The sequence below is a fragment of the Solanum dulcamara genome, chromosome 5 (assembly GCF_947179165.1).
Source record: "Solanum dulcamara chromosome 5, daSolDulc1.2, whole genome shotgun sequence".
NCBI classification, from domain to species: Eukaryota; Viridiplantae; Streptophyta; class Magnoliopsida; order Solanales; family Solanaceae; genus Solanum; species Solanum dulcamara.
Window position 1 is genome coordinate 6,974,516 of NC_077241.1, and position 22,279 is coordinate 6,996,794.

General features: G+C 36.4%; 1 protein-coding gene and 1 pseudogene across 1 annotated transcript; one reads left to right on the plus strand and one right to left on the minus strand.

Annotated features, from left to right (window-relative positions):
* On the plus strand, positions 1-1,463 carry LOC129888943 (F-box protein SKIP19-like). The gene is made up of 2 exons (XM_055964017.1): positions 1-501; positions 685-1,463. Exons 1-2 carry the CDS (start codon positions 155-157, stop codon positions 1,208-1,210), a joined length of 873 nt encoding a protein of 290 aa, XP_055819992.1. The 5' UTR covers positions 1-154; the 3' UTR covers positions 1,211-1,463.
* A 5,229-nt stretch (positions 1,464-6,692) lies between these two features.
* On the minus strand, positions 6,693-21,784 carry LOC129888940 (putative disease resistance RPP13-like protein 1; annotated as a pseudogene).
* Positions 21,785-22,279: the final 495 nt, after the last annotated feature.

The following is a 22,279-nucleotide window of genomic DNA, read 5'->3' on the forward strand; positions in this document are numbered from 1 at the left end:
TTAATTTGCTCCACCCTTATTTTAAACCAAACCATCCAAACAAGGTGTAAAGGGGCAACGGCTCCTTTGTTTTCTGCTACTTCAAAAGCATCCACTCATATCCAATTTCTTCTTCACAGCCCCCAGTTTCCAACTCAAACCCTAGAACAATACAATGAACAGAAAGGGAAAAGTAAAAGGTAAAAGCAACAGCCGGCCTGTGGTGAAAAAGCCGCCATGGGTGGAACTTCCCGAAGGTATATGGACGAATATACTACACAGGCTTGGTGCTGTAGAGATACTGGAGACAGCTGAGAAAGTGTGCAGTAAGTGGAGGCGAGTGTGTAAGGATCCTTCAATGTGGCGAGTCATTGACATGTGGAACCTTGGAGACCTCTCTGAAATGGATTACGACTTAGAGGTAATGTGCCGACATGCTGTTGATCGCAGCCAAGGTGAAGTCGTTGATATCAATTTGCAGTACTTTGCCACTGGTGAGTTGCTTGAGTACATAGCTGAAAGGTAATTTCTTTACCCAAATTTTAGGCATCCATTGTGTTTGTTTGTTTTCCCCAATAATTTTTTTTTTTTGCGTTGCAAGGGTACCATATTGTTTCATTCTGTGGTATAATTCCACTGATTTTTTGTTTTAGGGATTGTGGTTGGTAATCTGCCATTTAATTCATGTATGCTTTTGTCCACCAGATCAGGAAAACTGAAAAGACTTAGCATTGCATGTTGCTATGGTATGGTATGTGAGAGCTTGGTTGAAGTAGTTCAAAAGCTCCCATTGTTAGAGGAGCTGAGTTTGACACACACAGACATCACGATAGAAGGCATTGAAGCTCTTGGACGCTCTTGCCCACGGTTGAAGTCGTTTGAACTAAATAACTCATTGTATATGGGATCAGGTGATTACTTTGATAACGAAGATGTAAGAAATGAAGAGGCTCTAGCTATTGCTAAAAACCTTCCTACCTTGCACCACCTTCAACTCATTGGAAACAGGATGACAATTAAAGGCGTCGAGGCTATTCTTAATAATTGTCCTCATCTTGTATCACTTGACTTACGGCTGTGCAAATATGTTATCCTCAACAAAGTCTTGAGTAATAGAATTTCTGGGCAGATTAAAGATCTGAAGCATCCTCATGACTTGCTCGCAGATCTTGAATTTTCGTTTGAGGCTCGTGGGGAGGATGATGAAGTTCAGATGGCTGATGATTACTGACTACTAGTGGCCGCGTTTCTAGCATTAGCCTCATTTCTGAAGTCGCAAACACTTTGGGTCATTGGATTATGAGCAGTTCTTCAGATGTCCGCGGTGATAAGTAATATTAGGAATATTTTCTGTTATGATCCCTCCTCTTCTTGTATTGATATTTTTGTTAAAGATTTCCTTGGGACTAAGATCCTAAAGAAATCAAGATGTAATGACTATGTAGTGTTATTATCGGAGAATCATAGTAGCTCAGTTGGTTGACTACCTGAACTCTCACCTTTGTCGTGAGGGTTCGATTCCCCACCTTGTAAGCCTCGCCCCCCAACCCAATCATTTCCCCTTCCCCTACGCCCAATTTTGGAAAAAAATATTTAAAAAATGTAGTGTTTTATAAAAAATTTCCTTTTTGCCAAGATAAAATGTGTAAAATTCTTGACTTATTGGAATATCTGTGGTGAAATTGACATTTCTTCTCATGATGTATGACTTTTCTTTTGGGCTGATTCAAAAAGATAACACCTTTTTTATATGGCATAATACATAAACATACCTTTTTATTTGGCCCCAGCTGTCATTTGTACCCTCCAACTTTGGGCACATTTATGTATTATGCCTATAAAATATTGTAGATAGAGCTGCCTCTGTCAGCAGTTGAGTAGAAGCCAGTTGAATGCCTGACTGAGCCTTTTGCCACTTTAAATACCTTATTTGGTCATGTATGTGAACTAAAGATGACTAAATCTTAACAAATTAGTTGCCATGTTCTTTTCCTTGATATTTCTTGACTGGCCCTGTAGTTAGCCTCTGTGAATTGATTGCAGATAGTATATTTAAAAGTTGGCAAAAGCAGAAAAATTGCATTAGGACAGCAAATGAACTATCAAAAGGAAATGCATAATTTGTAGGACTACTAACTGAGAAACTTATATACAGTATATTATTAACATGATGGAATATGAATATGGAAGGAGAGAGTGTCTGCTGTACGTTTGCTTTTGTTCTTATGCAAAATTGACTCTTAGGTTGTTTTCGGTTTACTTGAATACTTGACTAGTCTTCTTTAATTTTGCAATCATTTTCTTTTGTGGGATTTTGGGCTCTTTCCATAATTTGCTTTGGATTTTTGAGATATTTGTCTTTTTGGGTTGACAAATTCTTGGTGAGGAGATTGGTTTCTCCTGGAGTTCTCCTCACCAAGAAACGCGCTAACTTGTATTACTCAAATAGCATTGAGAGTTTCTGAATAGTATTAGAGTATACTGGTCGCCCAATATATTATATGAGCTTCGTGGAGTATAGAGCCCCTTGATATGAAATCTGGTGCAATTCTCACAGCATCTATAGTATAATCTCTTTCCGAATCAAGAAGATTTCTAGGCCAAGGCGTCCGATCCCGTTGCACGTATCTCATGTCAACCTGTTACAGAGCCTGATGAGGCTGCAAAACTTTTTGGGTGCCCTTTACCCGCTCAGAAGTTGAAGCCTGGAAGTTGTTGCCATGCCAAGGACGAAAGGTAACTTTGCTTATTGAAGTTTAACTAATTATTCCTTGTAATCCCTATTGTCAAGTTAGAATGTTAATGTCCAAGAGATAGTTGTAGTTTACTGGGGAACTTAGTCCTCATGCTAGCAATGGAACCACACACGTCTATGTTAATGTCCGAGAGATAACTAGTGTCCTTTGTGATAACTCAAACTAGTCAAAGGTTCTAAACAATTTTTTTTGGGTTTTTCTTCAATTAGATTCACAAGAAGAGAAATTGAATTACATTGGCACGTGTCTTGTATATATTTTAGGATTTTATTTCATTTCTAAGGTTCCAAGTACAATCAATTAGCTTCATGATTTTGAACATATGCAGTATGAACATCCTAACCAGTGCATCTATTCCTTGAACTATTTTATAGGTTGAAGCATTTCTCTGGTTGACTACTAGATGCCATTGCCACGAGATATTTAGATGCATTTATAACTGCAGCAACAAATTAATATTCTCCCCAGTCTTAGTTGAATCAAGTTGTCAAATAGAACTCTTTAGAGCATGTAGTTACATAAGAACATTTTGCATCGAATATATCAAATGTTGTTTTAACTAACTAGTTTTATCTGAGTTAGACCATATTTCGTTGATATGCTGTTTGCCTTCTGGACAGTGTTCTCATGCATCAGTTATATACTGTTACAAAGATTGATATGACTTTCTCCTCAATATTTCTACTTATAACTTATTGTCTTTTAAGTAATTTTACCAAAGTAATTATAGAATCTTTAGTACACCTACTAATGGATTGATTCTCAATTTGATTTATGCTAATGGCTAACAACTGCAAAAGATGGAAAATGGATACTGAACTTATGGCTTTCTTTTTGTTTTCTGCTTGTAGGCTGTTGAGGTATCAAGCAATGGGTATGAACCTTCAGAGCGAGATATCTCCCAATGAAACCTTTCAAAACAATCTAGAAGCTCCTGCACCACCTCTCACTAGGTAACCTGTAACCATTAGCCACAATAAATAAGATGAGAATCAATCTTAGTGTACCAGGCTCGAGGAGCCTGCTTTAATCCATACAATGCCTTATGTAGCTTGTAGACTTTATCCTCCATTCCTGCAACTTGAAAGCCTTCTGTTTGGTCGACATAAATCTCCTCCTGCAACTGTCCATTTAAGAATGCAGATTTCACATCCAGATGATACAACTTCCAATTTGATTGAGCTGCCAAAGCAAATAGAAGCCTTATTGTATCATGTCTTGCAACAGGTGCAAATGTGTCTCCATAATCCAGACCTGCAACTTGCGCACAACCCTTCACAACAAGCCTTGCCTTGTATTTATAAACTGAACCATCTGGATTAAGTTTGGTTCGATAAACCCATTTTACCCCTATTACATTTCTGTCTTTGGGTTTATCAACCAGCTACCAATTGTCATTCTTCTCTATCATACCAATCTCCTCCTTCATAGCTTCAATCCAAACTTCATGTCGTGATGCTTCTTGATAGCTATTTGGTTTCGAGATTGCAACATTACATCTTTCATATATCTCAGAAAGGGACTTTGTCTTCAAAATGGGCGAATCAAGTGAGGATTCCCCATCTGATTCTTCATTTTTTCCCACATTTTCAGAGCCAAATGATTGGATTTCAGAAAGCGGATGCAAATTCTAAAAACCTGTATTATCTTTCTCAATTTGCTCCTTATCTTAATTCCAAAAAGCATTCTTATCTGTTATTACATCTCTTCTGATGGAAATACTTTTTGTTTGCAAGTTGAAAACTCTGTAACTCTTGGCTTGCGATGAATAACCAATAAATATCCCCAATTCACCTTTCGGTTCAAGTTTGCTTCTTTTGACTGAAGGAACATGAGAATAGCAAATCGAACCAAAGATTTTTAAGTGCTTGGCAGATAGTTTTATTCCACTCCATGCCTCAATAGGTGTTTTTTTATCCACAACTTTAGTTGGCAGCCTATTTAACAAATACACTGAAGTATAAATAACTTCTGCCCAAAAGCTTTGCGGTAGTTTCTTTTCAAGTAACAAACATCTAGCCATTTCAACAACAGTCCTGTTCTTCCTCTTCGAGACTTCATTTTGTTCAGGTGAATAACTTACTGTCAACTTATGATCAATCTCCATATCTTCACAATACTTATTGAACTCATTTGAAGTGTATTCATAACCATTGTCCGTCCTCAAAGACTTCAGCTTATAGCCACTTTGTCTTTCAACAAAAGCTTTAAATTTCTTAAAAATTGAAAATACTTGAGACTTGTTACTCAAAAAATACACCCCAGTTATCCTTGTTAAGTCATCAATAAAGAGAACAAAGTATTTATTTTGTCCTAAAGATGATGTCTGCATAGGTCCACACACATTAGTGTGAACTAGTTCAAGTTTTTCAGTTGCCCTCCAGGTAGCACTTTTAGGAAATGCTTTCCTGTGTACCTTACCCATCTGACATGATTCACAAACTTCTTTAGATAGTGAAATCTCAGGAAAATCCTTAGTCAAACCCTTTTCATACATAGACTTTAAGGTAGCATAGTTAAAATGACCATATCTTTTGTGCCACAACAATGACTCATCCATACTTGCAAAATTTGCACTATCAAACTTCCTGTCTAAAGGAAAAGTTTTATCCACCATTTCTACTTGAACAACCAAACTATCTTCAGAGTCAAAAACCAAACAATGTTTGCCCTTAAAAAATAAGGAACAACCTTTAGACATCATTTGAGCCACACTTAACAAGTTACATGCTAAACAAGGAACATACAACACATCATGTATAAACTTTGTACCTTGTGTAGTTTGAAAGGCAACTGAACCCTTTCCATGTGCATCGACAGTTTCACCAATTTCCATCCTAACTTTAGCTTTGAACGACTTGTCAAGTGTGTGAAACAAGAGTTCATTGTGTGACATATGACTCGTACATCCACTGTCTATGAACCATGAGGATTTGTTGCTTGTGTTTTCTTCGTGAGAATCCATAAACAAGCTTTCTTCTTCCTTTTCCGACTCTTCAACAAAATTTGCCTGCTGCGCATGATGTTGTTGTGGCTGATTCTGCTTGACCCTGCAATTTTTCTCAATTTGAGCCATCTTTTTACAGAATCTACACTGAATGGATGACTTTCCTTTAAACCAACAATATTTTTCTTGATGATTGGTTCTTTTACAATGGCTGCAAGGAGGAAACTTCCCTTTCTTTGAAGATTCCTTCCATGATTTTCCCTTTGCTACTTTATCTCCTTCCATTCTTCTATTGTCCTTCACAGGCTGCTTGTCTTTATGTTGTGCCTGAAATGCCACTTCTGCTACTTCTCCATCTCTTATACTTGATCTTTGTTCTAAGGCTTGCAACTTGCTGATTAGTTCTGCAACCGATAAAGTCTTCAAATCACAAGATTCCTCTACTGTTGAAATCTTGGACTCGAACATTGCTGGTAAGCTTATCATCATCTTCTCCACCACCTTTGAATCTGGAAAGGTTTCACCAAACAACCTTATTTTGTTTACGATCTCCACAAGTTTGGCAGAATACTCTTCACAGTATCTCCTTCTTTCATCCTTAACATCTCAAATTCTCTTTTGAGAGTTAAGAGTTTGACGACCTTCACTCTGTCACTTCCATCGAACTCCTCTTTTAGCTTCTTCCCTGCTTCTTTGGGTGATTCACAAGCCATTATTCTTGTGAAAATCACATCTGAAAGTGCTGAATGAAGACATGTGAGAGCCTTTGGTTTCCTTGACTTTGAATCTTCATAAATCTTCATTTGTGCAACTGTTGGATTTGGTCCAATTGGAGGAGGATCATCTTCACTTTCTATTGTTTCCCATAGACTAAGAGCTTTGAGATAAACTTTCATCTTTATCACCCATATGTGATAATTTTCTCCTGTAAACATAGGAGGGGCCTGCACCCAAGAAGTTGTTGGATGCCATGTTACAGCTCTCACCTTAGAAGAACTTGAGAAAACCTATAAGTTTCAACAGAACTTCTTTTCATTCATATGGAATATTACAAAAGGCTTAGATACATATAGCTATATAAGCTTTTCAAAAGTAAGTAGAGATCATACCTATCCAACCACTATTGACTTTCTTACAAAACATATTCCATAAAACAAGGACTACCTTTCCTTTACAAACTAAACATAATATTCAAAAAGAGAACTATTAGACTAAATTCAACGTAGGGAACTCTCCATTTCCTAGTAAGTGTCATCGCTTCCACTCTGGCATCTCTGCAAATTCAAGCTTCTCAAGAGAGTTAACAGGCTTTTTGGAGAACGAACTACCATAGAATTCTTCCGTCACCTCTGTTATTCGATGCATCCCTCTAATGGAAAGGAAGTTGTCCTAGTGCTGGCAAGGAATCACTGTCCCTGCAGTTTCCAATGGACAATTTCACTAGCTTAAGAAACAAATGATCAGCTAGACAGATTGGATGTCCCCCTATATCCAGTGATTTCGAGCTCTTTGATGTTTGTATTGGGTTGTAGTTCATCAAGTATGTCTCATTCAGTTTGTGAATTGTCGGCAATACTTTCACTGCACTCCAACGATAACTTTTCAACATGTTCCATTTTTCTCATCTTTGCCTTTAGAGCATCCCTTCAATCAACCACATTTTGCAACTCTAAAACTGATAGAGATCCATACAAGTTACATAGTTCACCCAAATCTTCCATTCCCGAACCATTGTAACCACCTAAAAGAAATTTAGCACCCGCTAGCACATCGAGGTTTTTCAACTTCCTTGGATGTAGTGGCATCTTCAAATGATAGGCTGCTAATGTCGAGGTGATGTAAGTTGACCAACTTTTCCTTTTGTGTCTCTTAACTTTTTAATCATTGTCCAAAAGTCTAAGGTGTTTTAATTTGACAATTAAGACATTCAGCAACACGAGACAATAATAGTGCCCTTAAGGATGTTAGTCTTGGCAATATGTTATGTATCACCCTCTTGCCAGACAAAATAAGAAACTACGCTGGACATAGATTGGAAGCAATGTCCTCAGCTGCTCCAATTTGTAGAGGGGTTTCAACCTTTCAAAGTCAACACGGCCCATTGAATAGGACATGTGCCGACTTTGTTCCAACATATGAGATCCTTGGTTCTCTTCCAACCTAATACAAAGATTTGAAGATGCAAATTCGGCCAAATCATTGACAAGATAATGCATTAAGAATTCCTCTACATCTCTTTTAGACGTCTCTGGGACCCTTTACAAACACTGATCATGATCTCAACTCAAGAAAGTATTGGTTACCTGAATGCAACTGTTGTACAAAACCATTAGCAAACCACAGGTCAATAACTTGTTCTTCGCAAAATTGCTAATCTTTAGGATATATTGCACGATAAGCAAAACATTGCTTCAAATGTACAGGAAGATCATTATAGCTCACATCAACGCTTGTAAGATGCCATTCGAATGACTTGAAAGCTCCCACATTTCACTTCTTAAAATGTTTCCCCACTCTTCTACCACTGATTTGGAACGTAAAATACCAGCAAGTACCTTCAGAGCTAAAGGCAATCCTTTACACTTGTGTGCAATATGTTTTCCAACCACTTCAATTTCTGGATGTTCCTCAGGATCCCTACTTTCTAATGAATGTCGTTTGAATAAAGCCCAAGAGACTTCACTAGACAGTGTCCCCACGTTGATTGCCCACTGCCCATTATCAAGGCAACATTCTCCTTACATGTCATCACAATGATCTTACATTCTGTATCTCCTTGTAGAAAAGTATTTCTGAAGTCATCCCACTCATCATAGTTGTGATTCCAGACATCATCTAAAACAATAAGAAACTTTTTGCCTTTTAAGCTTTCCTTCAGTTTGATCTGAAGCTGATTAAGATTGTTATTAACCTTACAATCAGCTGAGCTGATTTCTTGAAGTAGCTCTTTTGTTATTCTGACAGCATCATACGGTTCAGACACACAGATCCAATCTTTCATACCAAAATGGTCTTTCACCCTCTCATCATTGTAAACCGCTCTAGCAAGTGTTGTCTTGCCCACACCGGCCATTCCAACAATAGGAACTACAGTCAGATATTTTCCATTTGCATCCTTAGATGATAAACGGTCAATCAATTCCTCTATTTCCTTCTGTCTACCAAAGATATCAGATTTATAAACCAAAGAAGTTGAAGGTCTTCTAGTTTCTCTAAGCCTCATAATTAACTTGTTCTATTAAGTTTTCAGCACCGTCCACAGCACACTAAAGCTTATTAAACCACTGGTTCACGTATGGATTTGATTCTTGCTTATTATCTGCATCACTTAGCACAATCTGAAGGCCAAGCAAAATGTTCTTCAGCCTCTTTAAGAGCCGAACATGATGCTTATGTTTCTGAAACATTTTGAGCAGATCAACCTGAGGAGCAAGCCTATCAAAGAGAACATTCAAAGCTGAAGAGAGAAATGCACCACCAACTTCTAAGCCAATCTCCATTTCTGAAATCTGCAAAGCAAACAAGGAACCACAAAATGATTTTAAGAATTTTGAGAAGATGCATCTTCAAATTGTCTCTGCTAAGAGCTTTATTTTACCTGTTGTATGCTACGAATAATTTTCAAAAAAAATTTAATAATGCAGTCTGGTTTCTTAACTATTCATTACTTTCTCAATTCAATAACTGAGGCAAGAGAGGAAGGTTACTTAGGGGTATAGAAGATGAGAGTGGGACGGAGGGCGTACATCAGTTGTGCAACCATGTGCTCAATTCTCTATACTGACCATTTGATTATTGGAAATAATGGAAAAGGACTACAGCCTGGGGCTAAGGAAGGCCAAGACAGCACAAGTTGTTTGGTACGTGTATATTAAGAGAAAATAATACATGTATTAGCTTTGATACTGTTTAATCGCTCGTTTGCTAGTATCAGTCACCACCTATGAGATTTCAATCATGACACTAATTTGTACTATCTCATTTTGCCTGATGACATCAAAATCTTGAATTTCCTTAACATCATTTTTTTCAAATATTCCTCCAGGGTTTGAGAAAGAAGAAGCATACTAACTGTTCTAGTATGTATTTTTTGGAGATAATAATAGTACTAATTAATAAATATAGACTATGTTTGATCATTCATTACTAAGTTTGTGTAGTTGGCAATCATAGAAAAAATTAATCGTTTTTATTTTTTCTCTTTTCAGATAAATTTTTTGTAATAATTGAGAGACATAAATGTTATTTGCAAGATCAAGACAACATTAGTGTCTTCTCCAAACATTATCATCATGGTCCCAATTGATGGACATACAATGTTCTTGGATCCACCATTTATTCATCTTTTAAATCAAGAAAGAAAAGAGAGAAAAATCAAATAAATCATTAACTTCATAAAATGACATTAAAATACCTTTTCTCTATGTTGGACGTATTATTAGAAGAAAACTAACAAGAAATTCCAAAAAGAGTAAAATGAACCACCACAAGGTGAATGCTAATATTGTTCTGGAGTTTCTCATATCAACAATTAAAACGGCAAAGCAAAAAAAGAAATATGAAAAGCAAGAAACATACACAACTCCAACCTAACAGTATCGATATGGAAATGACATAAAAAAACATCCAGTATTAATAGAACAGAATTATCCTAAAAAAGGTACAATATACAGTTGTTTTATTGACAACAGTTAGCAATATGCTTGTTTGCTAAAACTACAAAACACAGACTAAGATATCTTTTTTTCCTTCGACTGAAGCAAGAACTGAAGAAGGGAGTACTAGTTGATACAATTAGCAAATGTTTAAGATCGCAATAGTGCTATATTTAATCGGGTAAAACCTGTCTCCACCTAATCTAGTACACCCATTGACTCATTTCTATGAATATGTTTAACTGAATACGGAAATTAAGAAATAAATGAAAACATGAAACACATAAGCTAAATACATACAAAGATATGTGAAAGTGTCACGTATATTTTCATTTTCTATACCCTAGTGGAAAAATAACTTTTGCATCAAGTGGGTCCAGATAAATCGTGTCATTAAGGATGAGATTGGGATATTAATTTAGATTGTTTCAAAATAGAGAAAGGTGTAATTCTACAAACTAAAAAAGAAAATGTATCACATAAAATAGGACAAAGACGGTAATTGATAAATACCCTCATTGGTATTTGATGATTCGTTCAAAAGAAAGAATGGATGAATTAAAATGATAGGCAAGATAGTGCCAAATCAAGATGAGAATGAGAAAGATCAGGCATTAACACATCATTGAATCTGCCAATTATGTGATAGACCAAAAAAGTAAACTTGGCTTTAATTAGGTTGTCAATATCATCTTGATGTAGATGATTTCAGTTGCTCTTTCCTCCTCGCTTAGCACCATGCCATTGTTGGAGAGCCTACGAGAAATATACATAAAAGCATTGGCAGCGGTAGGATTTTGCAGTGAGAGATTAAAAATACACGAAATTGTGCCTTACTGAGTAAGCGAATAGTGAGACACAATGATATAGGGTAACACTTATATAGGTAATCTAGCAAGCATTTACACGCCTTGTTCATATCAAAATATATTATTATTCCAAACACATTTTTCAAATTTGACGAAATTATACGAATATTGAGACACAATGATATACTTGTTAAGAAGTTCATAAAAGTAACAAATATGCTAATGGTAAGCGAATGAAGTAGGCATACCCTGATATCAATCCAATATTTCCAATCAAATGTCAATTGCACTTGTTGAGGGATCGATACAATTGCAAGTCCTAGTTCAACAAAAAGGATCATACATTACTACAGTATAAATGAGAAACTTGAGCTTCATGTTACCTGCATAAAGATCATACACATCAGGATGAACTTAAGGATAGGGACAAGCTGGAACAGGATTCCTTAAGAATTTAACTTACTAAAATTGGGACAACCAAAAAAGAACTTTATTCTTTGATAAGTAACCGGAAAATGACAACTCTCTTTCCAACGGTAAACAACCGCTTGTAAATCTAACAACCTTCAGTTATATAATATATACCCTGAACCAACAGCCTTCGTGCGAAGATTATCATTATTAGGGTAACAAGAAGTATTCTTGCTTTCTACTTTATGCAAAAAAAAGGGGGAAGGGAGTTTTAACTACGGAACTGAATATTCAACCAGTAAGTTCAATCCAAATTAATTGCAAATCATTACGGCTGAAGTGTTATAAACCATTTTTCGATCATCAAAAATATCATTAGAATGCTCCATATGAAATAAGATAAGGTTTAATATCTTCCAACACAAGCTAGGAACAAGAGTCATTTATATAAAAGGGATAAATACTTAAAGAGGGAAAGGACCTATTGCTTCCTAAAGAAAACAAGCTTTCACGGTTAATTCCTGTTAGAAAATAGTGTTCTCTTTTAAATATTATGTTTGGTTTGTAAAGAAAGGGTAATCCTTGTTTTATGGAATTTGTTTTGTAAGTGGTTGGATAGGTATAGACTCTACTTACTTTTTGAAAAAGCTTATATAGCTATATGTATTCAAGCCTTATGTAAGATGTCATATGAATGTAAAATCTGTTGCTAAACCTTATTTTTTTCTTATCTGTTTAAAAATCTAACAGTGGTATCAAGAGCCCTTCTTCTTGAGGGATCTGTGAAGGCAAGAAAGCCAAGGTTTTCTCCAGTTCTTCTAAGGTGAGCTGAGCAGTGAGCAGCAGTAACATGGCATCCAACAGCTTCTTGGGTGCAGGCCCTCCTATGTTTACAGGAGAAAATTATCACATATGGGTGATAAAGATGAAAGCTTATTTCAAAGCTCTTAGTCTATGGGAAACAATTGAAAGAGAAGATGATCCTCCTCCACTTGGACCAAATCCAACAGTTGCACAAATGAAGATTTATGAAGATGCGAAGTCAAGGAAACCAAAGGCTCTCACATGTCTTCATTCAGCACTTTCAGATGTGATTTTCACAAGAATAATGACTTGTGAATCACCCAAAGAAGCATGGGATAAGCTAAAAGAGGAGTTCGATGGAAGTGATAGAGTGAAGGCTGTCAAACTCTTAACTCTCAAAAGAGAATTTGAGATGTTAAGGATGAAAGAAGGAGATACTGTGAAGAGTATTCTGCCAAACTTGTGGAGATCGTAAACAAAATAAGGTTGTTTGGTGAAACCTTTCCAAATTCAAAGGTGGTGGAGAAGATGATGATAAGCTTACCAGCAATGTTCGAGTCCAAGATTTCAACAGTAGAGGAATCTTGTGATTTGAAGACTTTATCGGTTGCAAAACTAATCAGCAAGTTGCAAGCCTTAGAACAAAGATCAAGTATAAGAGATGGAGAAGTAGCAGAAGTGGCATTTCAGGCACAACATAAAGGCAAGCAGCCTGTTAAGGACAATAGAAGAATGGAAGGAGATAAAGTAGCAAAGGGAAAATCATGGAAGGAATCTTCAAAAAAAGGGAAGTTTCCACCTTGCAGCCATTGTAAAAGAACCAATCATCAAGAAAAATATTGTTGGTTCAAAGGAAAGCCACCCATTCAGTGTAGATTCTGTAAAAAAATGGCTCATATTGAGAAAAATTGCAGGGTCAAGCAGAATCAGCCACAACAACATCATGCGCAGTAGGCAAATTTTGTTGAAGAGTCGGAAAAGGAAGAAGAAAGATTGTTTATGGATTCTCACGAAGAAAACACAAGCAACAAATCCTCATGGTTCATAGACAGTGGATGTACGAGTCATATGTCACACAATGAGCTCTTGTTTCACACACTTGACAAGTCGTTCAAAGCTAAAGTTAGGATGGGAAATGGTGAAACAGTCGATGCACATGGAAAGGGTTCAGTTGCCTTTCAAACTACACAAGGTACAAAGTTTATACATGATGTGTTGTATGTTCCTTGTTTAGCATGTAACTTGTTAAGTGTGGCTCAAATGATGTCGAAAGGTTGTTCCTTAATTTTTAAGGGCAAACATTGTTTGGTTTTTGACTCAAAAGATAGTTTGATTGTTAAAGTAGAAATGGTGGATAAATCCTTTCCTTTAGATGGGAAGTTTGATAATGCAAATTTTGCAAGTATGGATGAGTCATGGTTGTGGCACAAAAGATATGGGCATTTTAACTATGATACTTTAAAGTCTATGTATGAGAAAGACTTGACTAAAGAGTTACCTGAGATCTCACTGTCTAAAGAAGTCTGTGAGGCATGTTAGATGGGTAAGGTACACAGAAAATCATTTCCTAAAAGTGCTACCTGGAGGGCAACTGAAAAACTTGAATTAGTTCATACTGATGTGTGTGGACTTATGCAGACATCATCTTTAGGACAAAATAAATATTTTGTTCTCTTTATTGATGACTTAACAAGGATGACTTGCGTGTATTTTTTGAGTAACAAGTCCCAAGTATTTTCAGTTTTTAAGAAATTTAAAGCTTTTGTTGAAAGACAAAGTGGTTGTAAGCTGAAGACTTTGAGATCGGACAATGGTGGTGAATACACTTCAAATGAGTTCAATAAGTATTGTGAAGATATGGTGATTGATCACGAGTTGACAGTAAGTTATTCACCCGAACAAAATGGAGTCTCGGAGAGGAAAAACAGGACTGTTGTTGAAATGGCTAGATGTTTGTTGCTTGAAAAGAAACTACCGCAAAGCTTTTGGGCAGAAGCTGTTTATACTTCAGTATATCTTTTAAATAGGTTGGCAACTAAAGCTGTGGATAAGAAAACTCCTATTGAGGCTTGGAGTGGAATAAAACCATCTGCCAAGCACTTAAAAATCTTTGGTTCGATTTGCTATTCTCATGTTCCTTCAGTCAAAAGAAGCAAACTTGAACCGAAAGGTGAATTGGGGATCTTTATTGGTTATTCATCGCAAGCCAAAGGTTATAGAGTTTTCAGCTTGCAAACAAAAAGTATTTCCATCAGAAGAGATGTTGTAGTAGATGAGCATGCTTTTTGGAACTGGGATAAGGAGCAAATTGAGAAAGATAATGCAGATTTTCAGAACTTGCGTCCGTTGCCTGAAATCCAATCATTTGGCTCTGAAAATTTGGAAAAAGATGAAGAATCAGATGGGGAATCCTCACTTGATTCGCCCATTTTGAAAACAAAGTCCCTTTCTGAGATATATGAAAGATGTAATGTTGCAATCTCAGAGCCAAATAGCTATCAAGAAGCATCAAGACATGAAGTTTGGATTGAAGCTATGAAGGAGGAGATTGGTATGATAGAGAAGAATGATACTTGGAAGCTGGTTGATAAACCAAAAGACAGAAATGTAATAGGGGTGAAATGGGTTTATCGAACCAAACTTAATCCAGATGGTTCAGTTTATAAATACAAGGCAAGGCTTGTTGTGAAAGGTTATGCGCAAGTTGCAGGTCTGGATTATGGAGACACATTTGCACCAGTTGCACGACATGATACAATAAGGCTTCTATTTGCTTTGGCAGCTCAATCAAATTGGAAATTGTATCATTTGGATGTGAAATCAGCATTCTTAAATGGACAGCTGCAGGAGGAGATTTATATCAACCAACCAGAAGGATTTCAAGTTGCAGGAATGAAGGATAAAATCTACAAGCTACATAAGGCATTGTATGGATTAAAGCAGGCTCGAGGAGCCTGGTACAGTAAGATTGATTCTCATCTTATTTATTGTGGCTTCAAGAGAAGTGAAAATGAAGCCACTTTATATGTGAAGAAGGCTAAAAGAGGAGATGTGCTTTTGGTGTCACTCTATGTTGATGATCTTCTGTTAACAGGAAGCAATGAAGCTATGATAAATCAATTCAAGCAAGAAATGGAGACCAAGTTTGAAATGTCTGATTTGGGTGAAATGAATTACTTTCTGGGAATGGAGATTCGTCAAGCTACTAATGGAATCTTCATTTCACAGAGAAAATATGCATGGGATATTCTTAAAAGATTCAAGATGGAGAGATGCAAGCCTGTATCGACCCCACTAGTTCACAATGAAAAGATTTCGAAGTTTGAAGGAGGTGATAGGGCTGATCCTGCAGTTTATAGAAGTTTAATAGGTAGTTTGCTGTATTTGACAGCAACAAGACCTGATCTCATGTTCGCAGCAAGTCTTCTGTCGAGATTTATGCATGCTCCGAGTCAAGTTCATCTTGGCGTCGCTAAGCGAACGTTGAGGTATATCAAGGGAACTGCTGATTTTGGTATTTTGTTTAAAAAGGAAGAGCAAGGGAAATTGATGGGTTATTCAGATAGTGAGTGATTGGGCAGGAAGCATTGATGATATGAAAAGTACTTCTGGATATGCTTTTACACTTGGTTCAGGCATGTTCTCATGGAATTCAAAGAAGCAAGAGGTGGTAGCTCAATCTTCTGCAGAAGCTGAATACATCGCCGCTGCTGGTGCAACTAATCAAGCTCTATGGTTAAGAAAGATTCTATGTGATCTGGAGCAAAATGACATTGAAGCTACTGTCATTAAGGTTGACAACAAGTCAGCAATATCTATGGCCAAAAATCCAGTGCAACATGGTCGTAGCAAGCATATAAATGTGAAGTTTCACGCTATCAGACAAGCAGAGAAGGATGGCGAAGTTAAACTTGTTCATTGCAGCTCAGATCAGCAGATTGCAGACATCATGACCAAGGCTCTTCCTAAGGGGAAATTTGAAGTTCTAAGGGCTAAGCTGGGAGTATCCAAGAAAAATCTCAAGGAGGAGTGTTAGAAAATGAGATTTTCTAGATAGTTTTTTAGTCTAATAGTGTTCTCTTTTAAATATTATGTTTGGTTTGTAAAGGAAGGGTAATCCTTGTTTTATGGAATTTGTTTTGTAAGTGGTTGGATAGGTATAGACTCTACTTACTTTTTGAAAAAGCTTATATAGCTATATGTATTCAAGCCTTATGTAAGATGTCATATGAATGTAAAATCTGTTGCTAAACCTTATTTTTTCTTATCTGTTTAAAAATCTAACAATTCCAAGATCACGTATTGGAGTATTTTTCACTCTTCTAAAGTAGTTTCTTTTGAAATTTTAGAAGAAGACCTCATCCCCAAGTATAATTTTTTCTTCATTCCATGTCCCTAAGGTACACATACATTTTCCACACCTAAAGTTGACCAAATCAATGATATACTCCTTCACCCCAAATATAATTGATTTAATCTTTAACTATCCACAGTTCTAGAATTAAATTCTTGCAAAAGTGATCTTCGTCTGTGAGGCAAAACATCCCTTTCAGATCCAACATTTTCAGGCTAGAAAGAGTCTTAAAAGATGATGGCTGAGATATAGTAAGAAACTAGTCATTTCCAAAGTCAAAACGAAAAAATTCTATCAAGGCGTGGTCCAGCCAACCAATACATACATTCACTTACGAACAACACTGTAAAGTTCATATGATATGGAGGAATCTCAACAATTTCTTTCCATCTACTATTAGAAATCCCACCAACTTCAATTATCGTAAACACCTCATATCTTAGTTGTGCAAGCCGAGGAGCCTGCGGCAAGATGCATGATCCCTATAGAAAACATGAACCACTTTGTATTCCTTCTTTAAATGTAGATATCCAAACCCAAAGCACTCACTTCTAATAGCTCAAATGATAATAGTATGTGAACATTTTGCTAATTCACACACTTGTTGCATGGCCGGATTACACAAAAAAATACGGTGATCTCCTGTTGAAACTCAAACAAAACCATAACAGATAAGCCAAGAGCACCAAAAGAAACCAGGGAATGTTTCATTGTATAATTCATTCCTTTCTCCCTCGTCTACTGAAACAAATTGTAGTCTACTCCTTTTTGCCCTCAAAAAACAATGATCCACAATAAGAAGTTGGAGAGTATTTTCTATTGATTGTTTGATATGGTGATAATAGAAAAAAGGACTAATAATAACGTCATTCCATGACTTAGATACTCACATTAACATGGATAATGTCTTCACAAGACATCTAACAAAAATAGAGGTTATCACATCAATAGTCAACTTATCAAACTCACTATCTATGATGTTCCCTTTCTCATCTATACTTTTCCTCCTCTTTATTGATGAGAAAGGGAAACATTGCAAATAGTGAGTTTCGTAAGTTGACTGTTGATATGATAATCTTTATTTTTGTTAGATTTCCTATGAAGACATTATTCATGTTAAGGTGTGTATCCAAGTCATGGAATGACCTTATTATTAGTCCTCCTTTCTATTATCATCACCTCAAACAATCAATGAGAAATGCTCCTCAACTTCTTATAGTGGATCGCAGTTTTTTGAGGGCAAAAAGGCGTAGGCTATAATTTGTTTCAGTAGACGCAGAAGTAGAGGAGGGAGAAAATAATACACAATGAAACATTCCTTGGTTTCTTTTGGTGCTCTTGGCTTGTCTGCTATGGTTTGGTTTGTGTTTCAACAAGAGATTGTCGTATTTTTTGGTGTAATCCTGCCATGCAACCAGTGTGTGAATTGATGAAATGTTCACATACTACTTTCATTAGAGCTATTAGAAGTTAGTACTTTGGGTTTGGATATCTACATTTAAAGAAGGAAAACAGAGTGGTTCATTTTTTCTATAGGGATCCTGTATCTCGTCGTAGGTTTCCTCGTCTTGCACAACTAAGATGTGAGGTGTTTACGATAAATGAAGTTGGTGGGATTTCTAATAGTAGATGGAGAGAAATTGTTGAGATTCCTCCCTATCATATGAACTAGTGTTGTTCATAAATGAACGTATGTATTGGTTGGTTAGACCCTGGATGTCTTGATGTAATACCTGATAGAATTTTTCGTTTTGCATTGAAAATGACTAGTTTCTTACTATATCTAAGCCATCATCTTTTAAGACTCTTTCTAGCCTGATAATGTTGGATTTGAAAGGGATGTTTTGCCTTGCAGACGAAGATCACTTCCGCAAGAATTTATTTCTAGAAGTGTGGATACTCAAGGATAAAATCAATTGTATTTGGGCGAAATAGCATCGATTTAGGTGCGGGAAATGTATGTGTACCTTGACTTGTCGCCCTAGAGAAATATTTCCTTTATTTTAGTTAGAGTCTGTTTGTTGAATCATATTATTAATTTTGATTTAAGTTTTGTAAAGTTATGTTTTGAGAATAATTTTGGGTTATAGTTTTGAGCATTTTGCTTTAAAGAATATTTCTTTGTGTTAGTTACTAGTCATGGAGAGAGTGAAATGCCTAGACCATTATTTATCCATAATTCGAATCACAAAACTCATTTGGGTTTATATGTAATGGAACATCGATCAATGCTAAAGCATGAACTACGAAGCATTTATATAAACAATAGAATGTCCAAATTTGGGTTCCAGAAAGACATTTTTGGAATGCTATAAAGATATGAAACTAGCATTCATCAGGTATTCCTGAAAATTAACTTCTTTATGTGGCTCATTTAACATTACCACCTAACAGAGCAGAGCATGGTATAAAAGGGCAGCCCGGTGCACTAAAGCTCCCACTATGCACAAGATTCGGGGAAGGGCCTGACCACAAGGGCTTATTGTACGCAGCCTTACCTTGCATTTCTGCCAGAGGCTGTTTCCAAGGCTTGAACCCGTGACCTCCTGGTTACATGACAACAATTTTACCAGTTACTCCAAGGCTCCCCTCCTAGAGCATTGTATGTGTTTGTAAAAATATCTTATGGGCCTAATGCACTCATGAGGGTGCTAAATAAGTGAGTCGTCCCATTAGTTAATTTAACCCTACGCCCTAATATTGTCTATATAAACACCATTATGGGTGTTTGAAGACACTCAAAATCGTCTAGAAAACGGCTAGTGTTATGGAGATTTTCTGCATACATAGTTGAGGATAATCAGGCTGTGGAACTATGGCATCCATCCACCACGTGAAGTTCCCGGATCAGTAATTTGAGTTATGGTTGCCGCAGACGATCCTCTTCCGAAAAGAGAAAATTTGTAAGTCTCCAAACTAGCGAATTATTACAGTATGCTTTATATTCACAATTGAATCAGAGTATTTTATTTTGACTTCTCTACTGAATTCCCTTTTGATGACAAGGAATAGCATTACTCCTTATCATAAAAGGAATGATGTTCAAACAAATGTCTCAAAAGCCATGAATGATCTTTAATCTTACAAGTTTGCTTTGTTTCTTGCTATCTTGTTGTCATATTTTTCATATAACCCTATTCTTTGAGTCAACGGTGTATCAGAAACAACCTTTCTACCCAAGAAAGGTAGGGGTAAGGTATCTATATACACTACAATAAATAAATAAATAAAGGGCAATAATATATTTGCCGCTATATTATATTTAGCAACAATAGTAAATATATTACTTGTAACCAACACTCTATATATATGACACTAAAGACTTTAGCGACTCTAGATGCAATAAAAAAAAATATTGCCAGTAAATGTCTCTTTTATTGTAGAGATATCCTTCCCTCTGCTTATCGTATTTGATCAATTTGGTTTGGTTTTTCGATTTGGATCAGTTTTTACCCAAACTTTGAAAACCCCTACCTGTTACTGCTCCAAAAGGATGCTAGGGAAACCAAAAACCAGTAAACTACGAAATGCGATGATTGCCACAACACAATCACCATATGTAATTTTCAGTTTGAATAAGACCTTCATATAAAACAATATTTTCATCAAGACAATTGCTGCTAAATGGACTGTTATCATAGTCAGTAAATCATCATCAAAAGACAAATAATTACAAATTTGAAGATCAAATTCATAACCATAAGTGAAACTGCAGTCATTTTCAGGACTCTTTCACCTATCAAGATATTGAAGTTCCTATCTCATTACTCATGCCCCTTCCATCCTTTAACATAGCTGGAGCACCCAAAAATCATAAAATTTATTTCATTATTTCTTACCAAGCCAACATATCACCTTGCCCTCTCATATCCAATACATTAAGTGGCACCCACTTGAATCTGAACTTGCTGCACTCTTGCTCAATTCACAAATCGCAAAAGAATCGAACTTGTCTCCACTACATATAGAAACAGGTTCTCAGGTAACGTCTCTTATACTTAAAACAGGAAATGATTTCTATTCATAAATTATTTCTGATCGCAGGTCATTGATGAGAACGTTGTACAATGTGGAAGTATTTAAACACATGTACCGTGAAGCAAATGATGTGGTAGATACCCTGGCGAATCATGGCATGAATCTAGCCTTAGAATACACTACATTATTATAATCCTACCTCCTTTGCTTTATGCTACAATAAGTAGGAACTTTAGCCACAGAACAGTCCAATCTTTAGGGATGGAAAAATTGGGGCAGGAAAGGGCAAAGGTTTAACGGGGCAGGGAAAGGCAAGGCAGAGCGGGTCAAAGCTAACATTTTTAAAATTTATAATGGGACAGGGCAAGATTTCATTTTCTAGTTTTTGAACTTGCTTTTACCATAAGTAAAATTCTTTGATCAGGTAACTATAAGTTACCAGTTTTCATCTTCACTGTCAAAGTAAACTTGCCATCCTCCAAATATGGCTAGTTCTTGGCATCGGCAGCCAAACCTCCAGCAAAGTCATAAAAACCCATGACAGCTCGGAGATGACTGAGTTGAGTTGATCTGTCAGAAAATGTAGCAAATTGATTACTTTATGTGAAATCCTATTTCAGGGTCACAACAAAAAGAAATGAGCAATTACAAAAGCGTACCTCTCAGCAATGTAATTAAGCAAGTCTTTGCTACCAAAATTCTCGACGTTAATTTTGAGTAACTGGCCCTGGCTACGATCCAATGCAATCTGACATATCTTATCCAACCCCGGAGGCATTCTGTTAAAATCAGGCCCATATATCAAGTGAACAACAGGCCACATAGCGGGGTCATGACACAACTTCCACCAGGTACTACAAACCCTTTGCGAACTCTCCAATATCTATATCCTTCCCAGACGCTGCAGAATGTCCATCGTGATTTCTGCCGGAAGCTCAACCAACAGCGGCGATGGCGGTGATTGTGCGTTCAACTTCTCGTGAACATTCAGCATTTTGCTTTACTACTAAAAAATTCTCTTAGGATTTTGATTTTTATGGACAGAGAGCAAAAGAGGGAACAGAAGAAGTGGAAGCGTCACAAAAAAACCTTTAAATTCAATAACCCTTGTGGCAAATGGAGGGAGTAAAGAGCCCTCAAAATGGATTTAACCCATGGGCCGACCCAACCCTATGTTAGGGTAGCAATAATTACTTAAATACACAATTTATTTTATCATATTATTTAAAATTTTATATCATTTGAAAAAATTACAAAAATACTTACTCTCTCATATTCTCGAATACATCACTTTACGTGATGTATCGGGACGTCGGGTACATCACTTTACGCGATATATCCGTCGGATACATCACTTTACATGATGTATCGGGAGGTACGTAATGTATCGGGACATTGAGGGATGTATTCGAGACAGATACGCGATGTATTACGACATTAAGAGATGTATCCAAAATTAAAACATGATGTATTAGAACGTTTTGAGATGTATCCAGATTACACCAAATTTAAAAGATTTTTTAATTCAAAAAAAAATAAAAATAAAATGTGATTAGCTCTTAACACTACAAGATATGTGTGATCCT

Bases quoted from the DNA above. Each gene is read 5' to 3' on its own strand.
- LOC129888943 (XM_055964017.1), top strand. From the start codon at position 155: ATGAACAGAAAGGGAAAAGTAAAAGGTAAAAGCAACAGCCGGCCTGTG. The intron at 502-684 runs GTAATTTCTTTA...TTTGTCCACCAG, and splicing joins CTTGAGTACATAGCTGAAAG to ATCAGGAAAACTGAAAAGAC.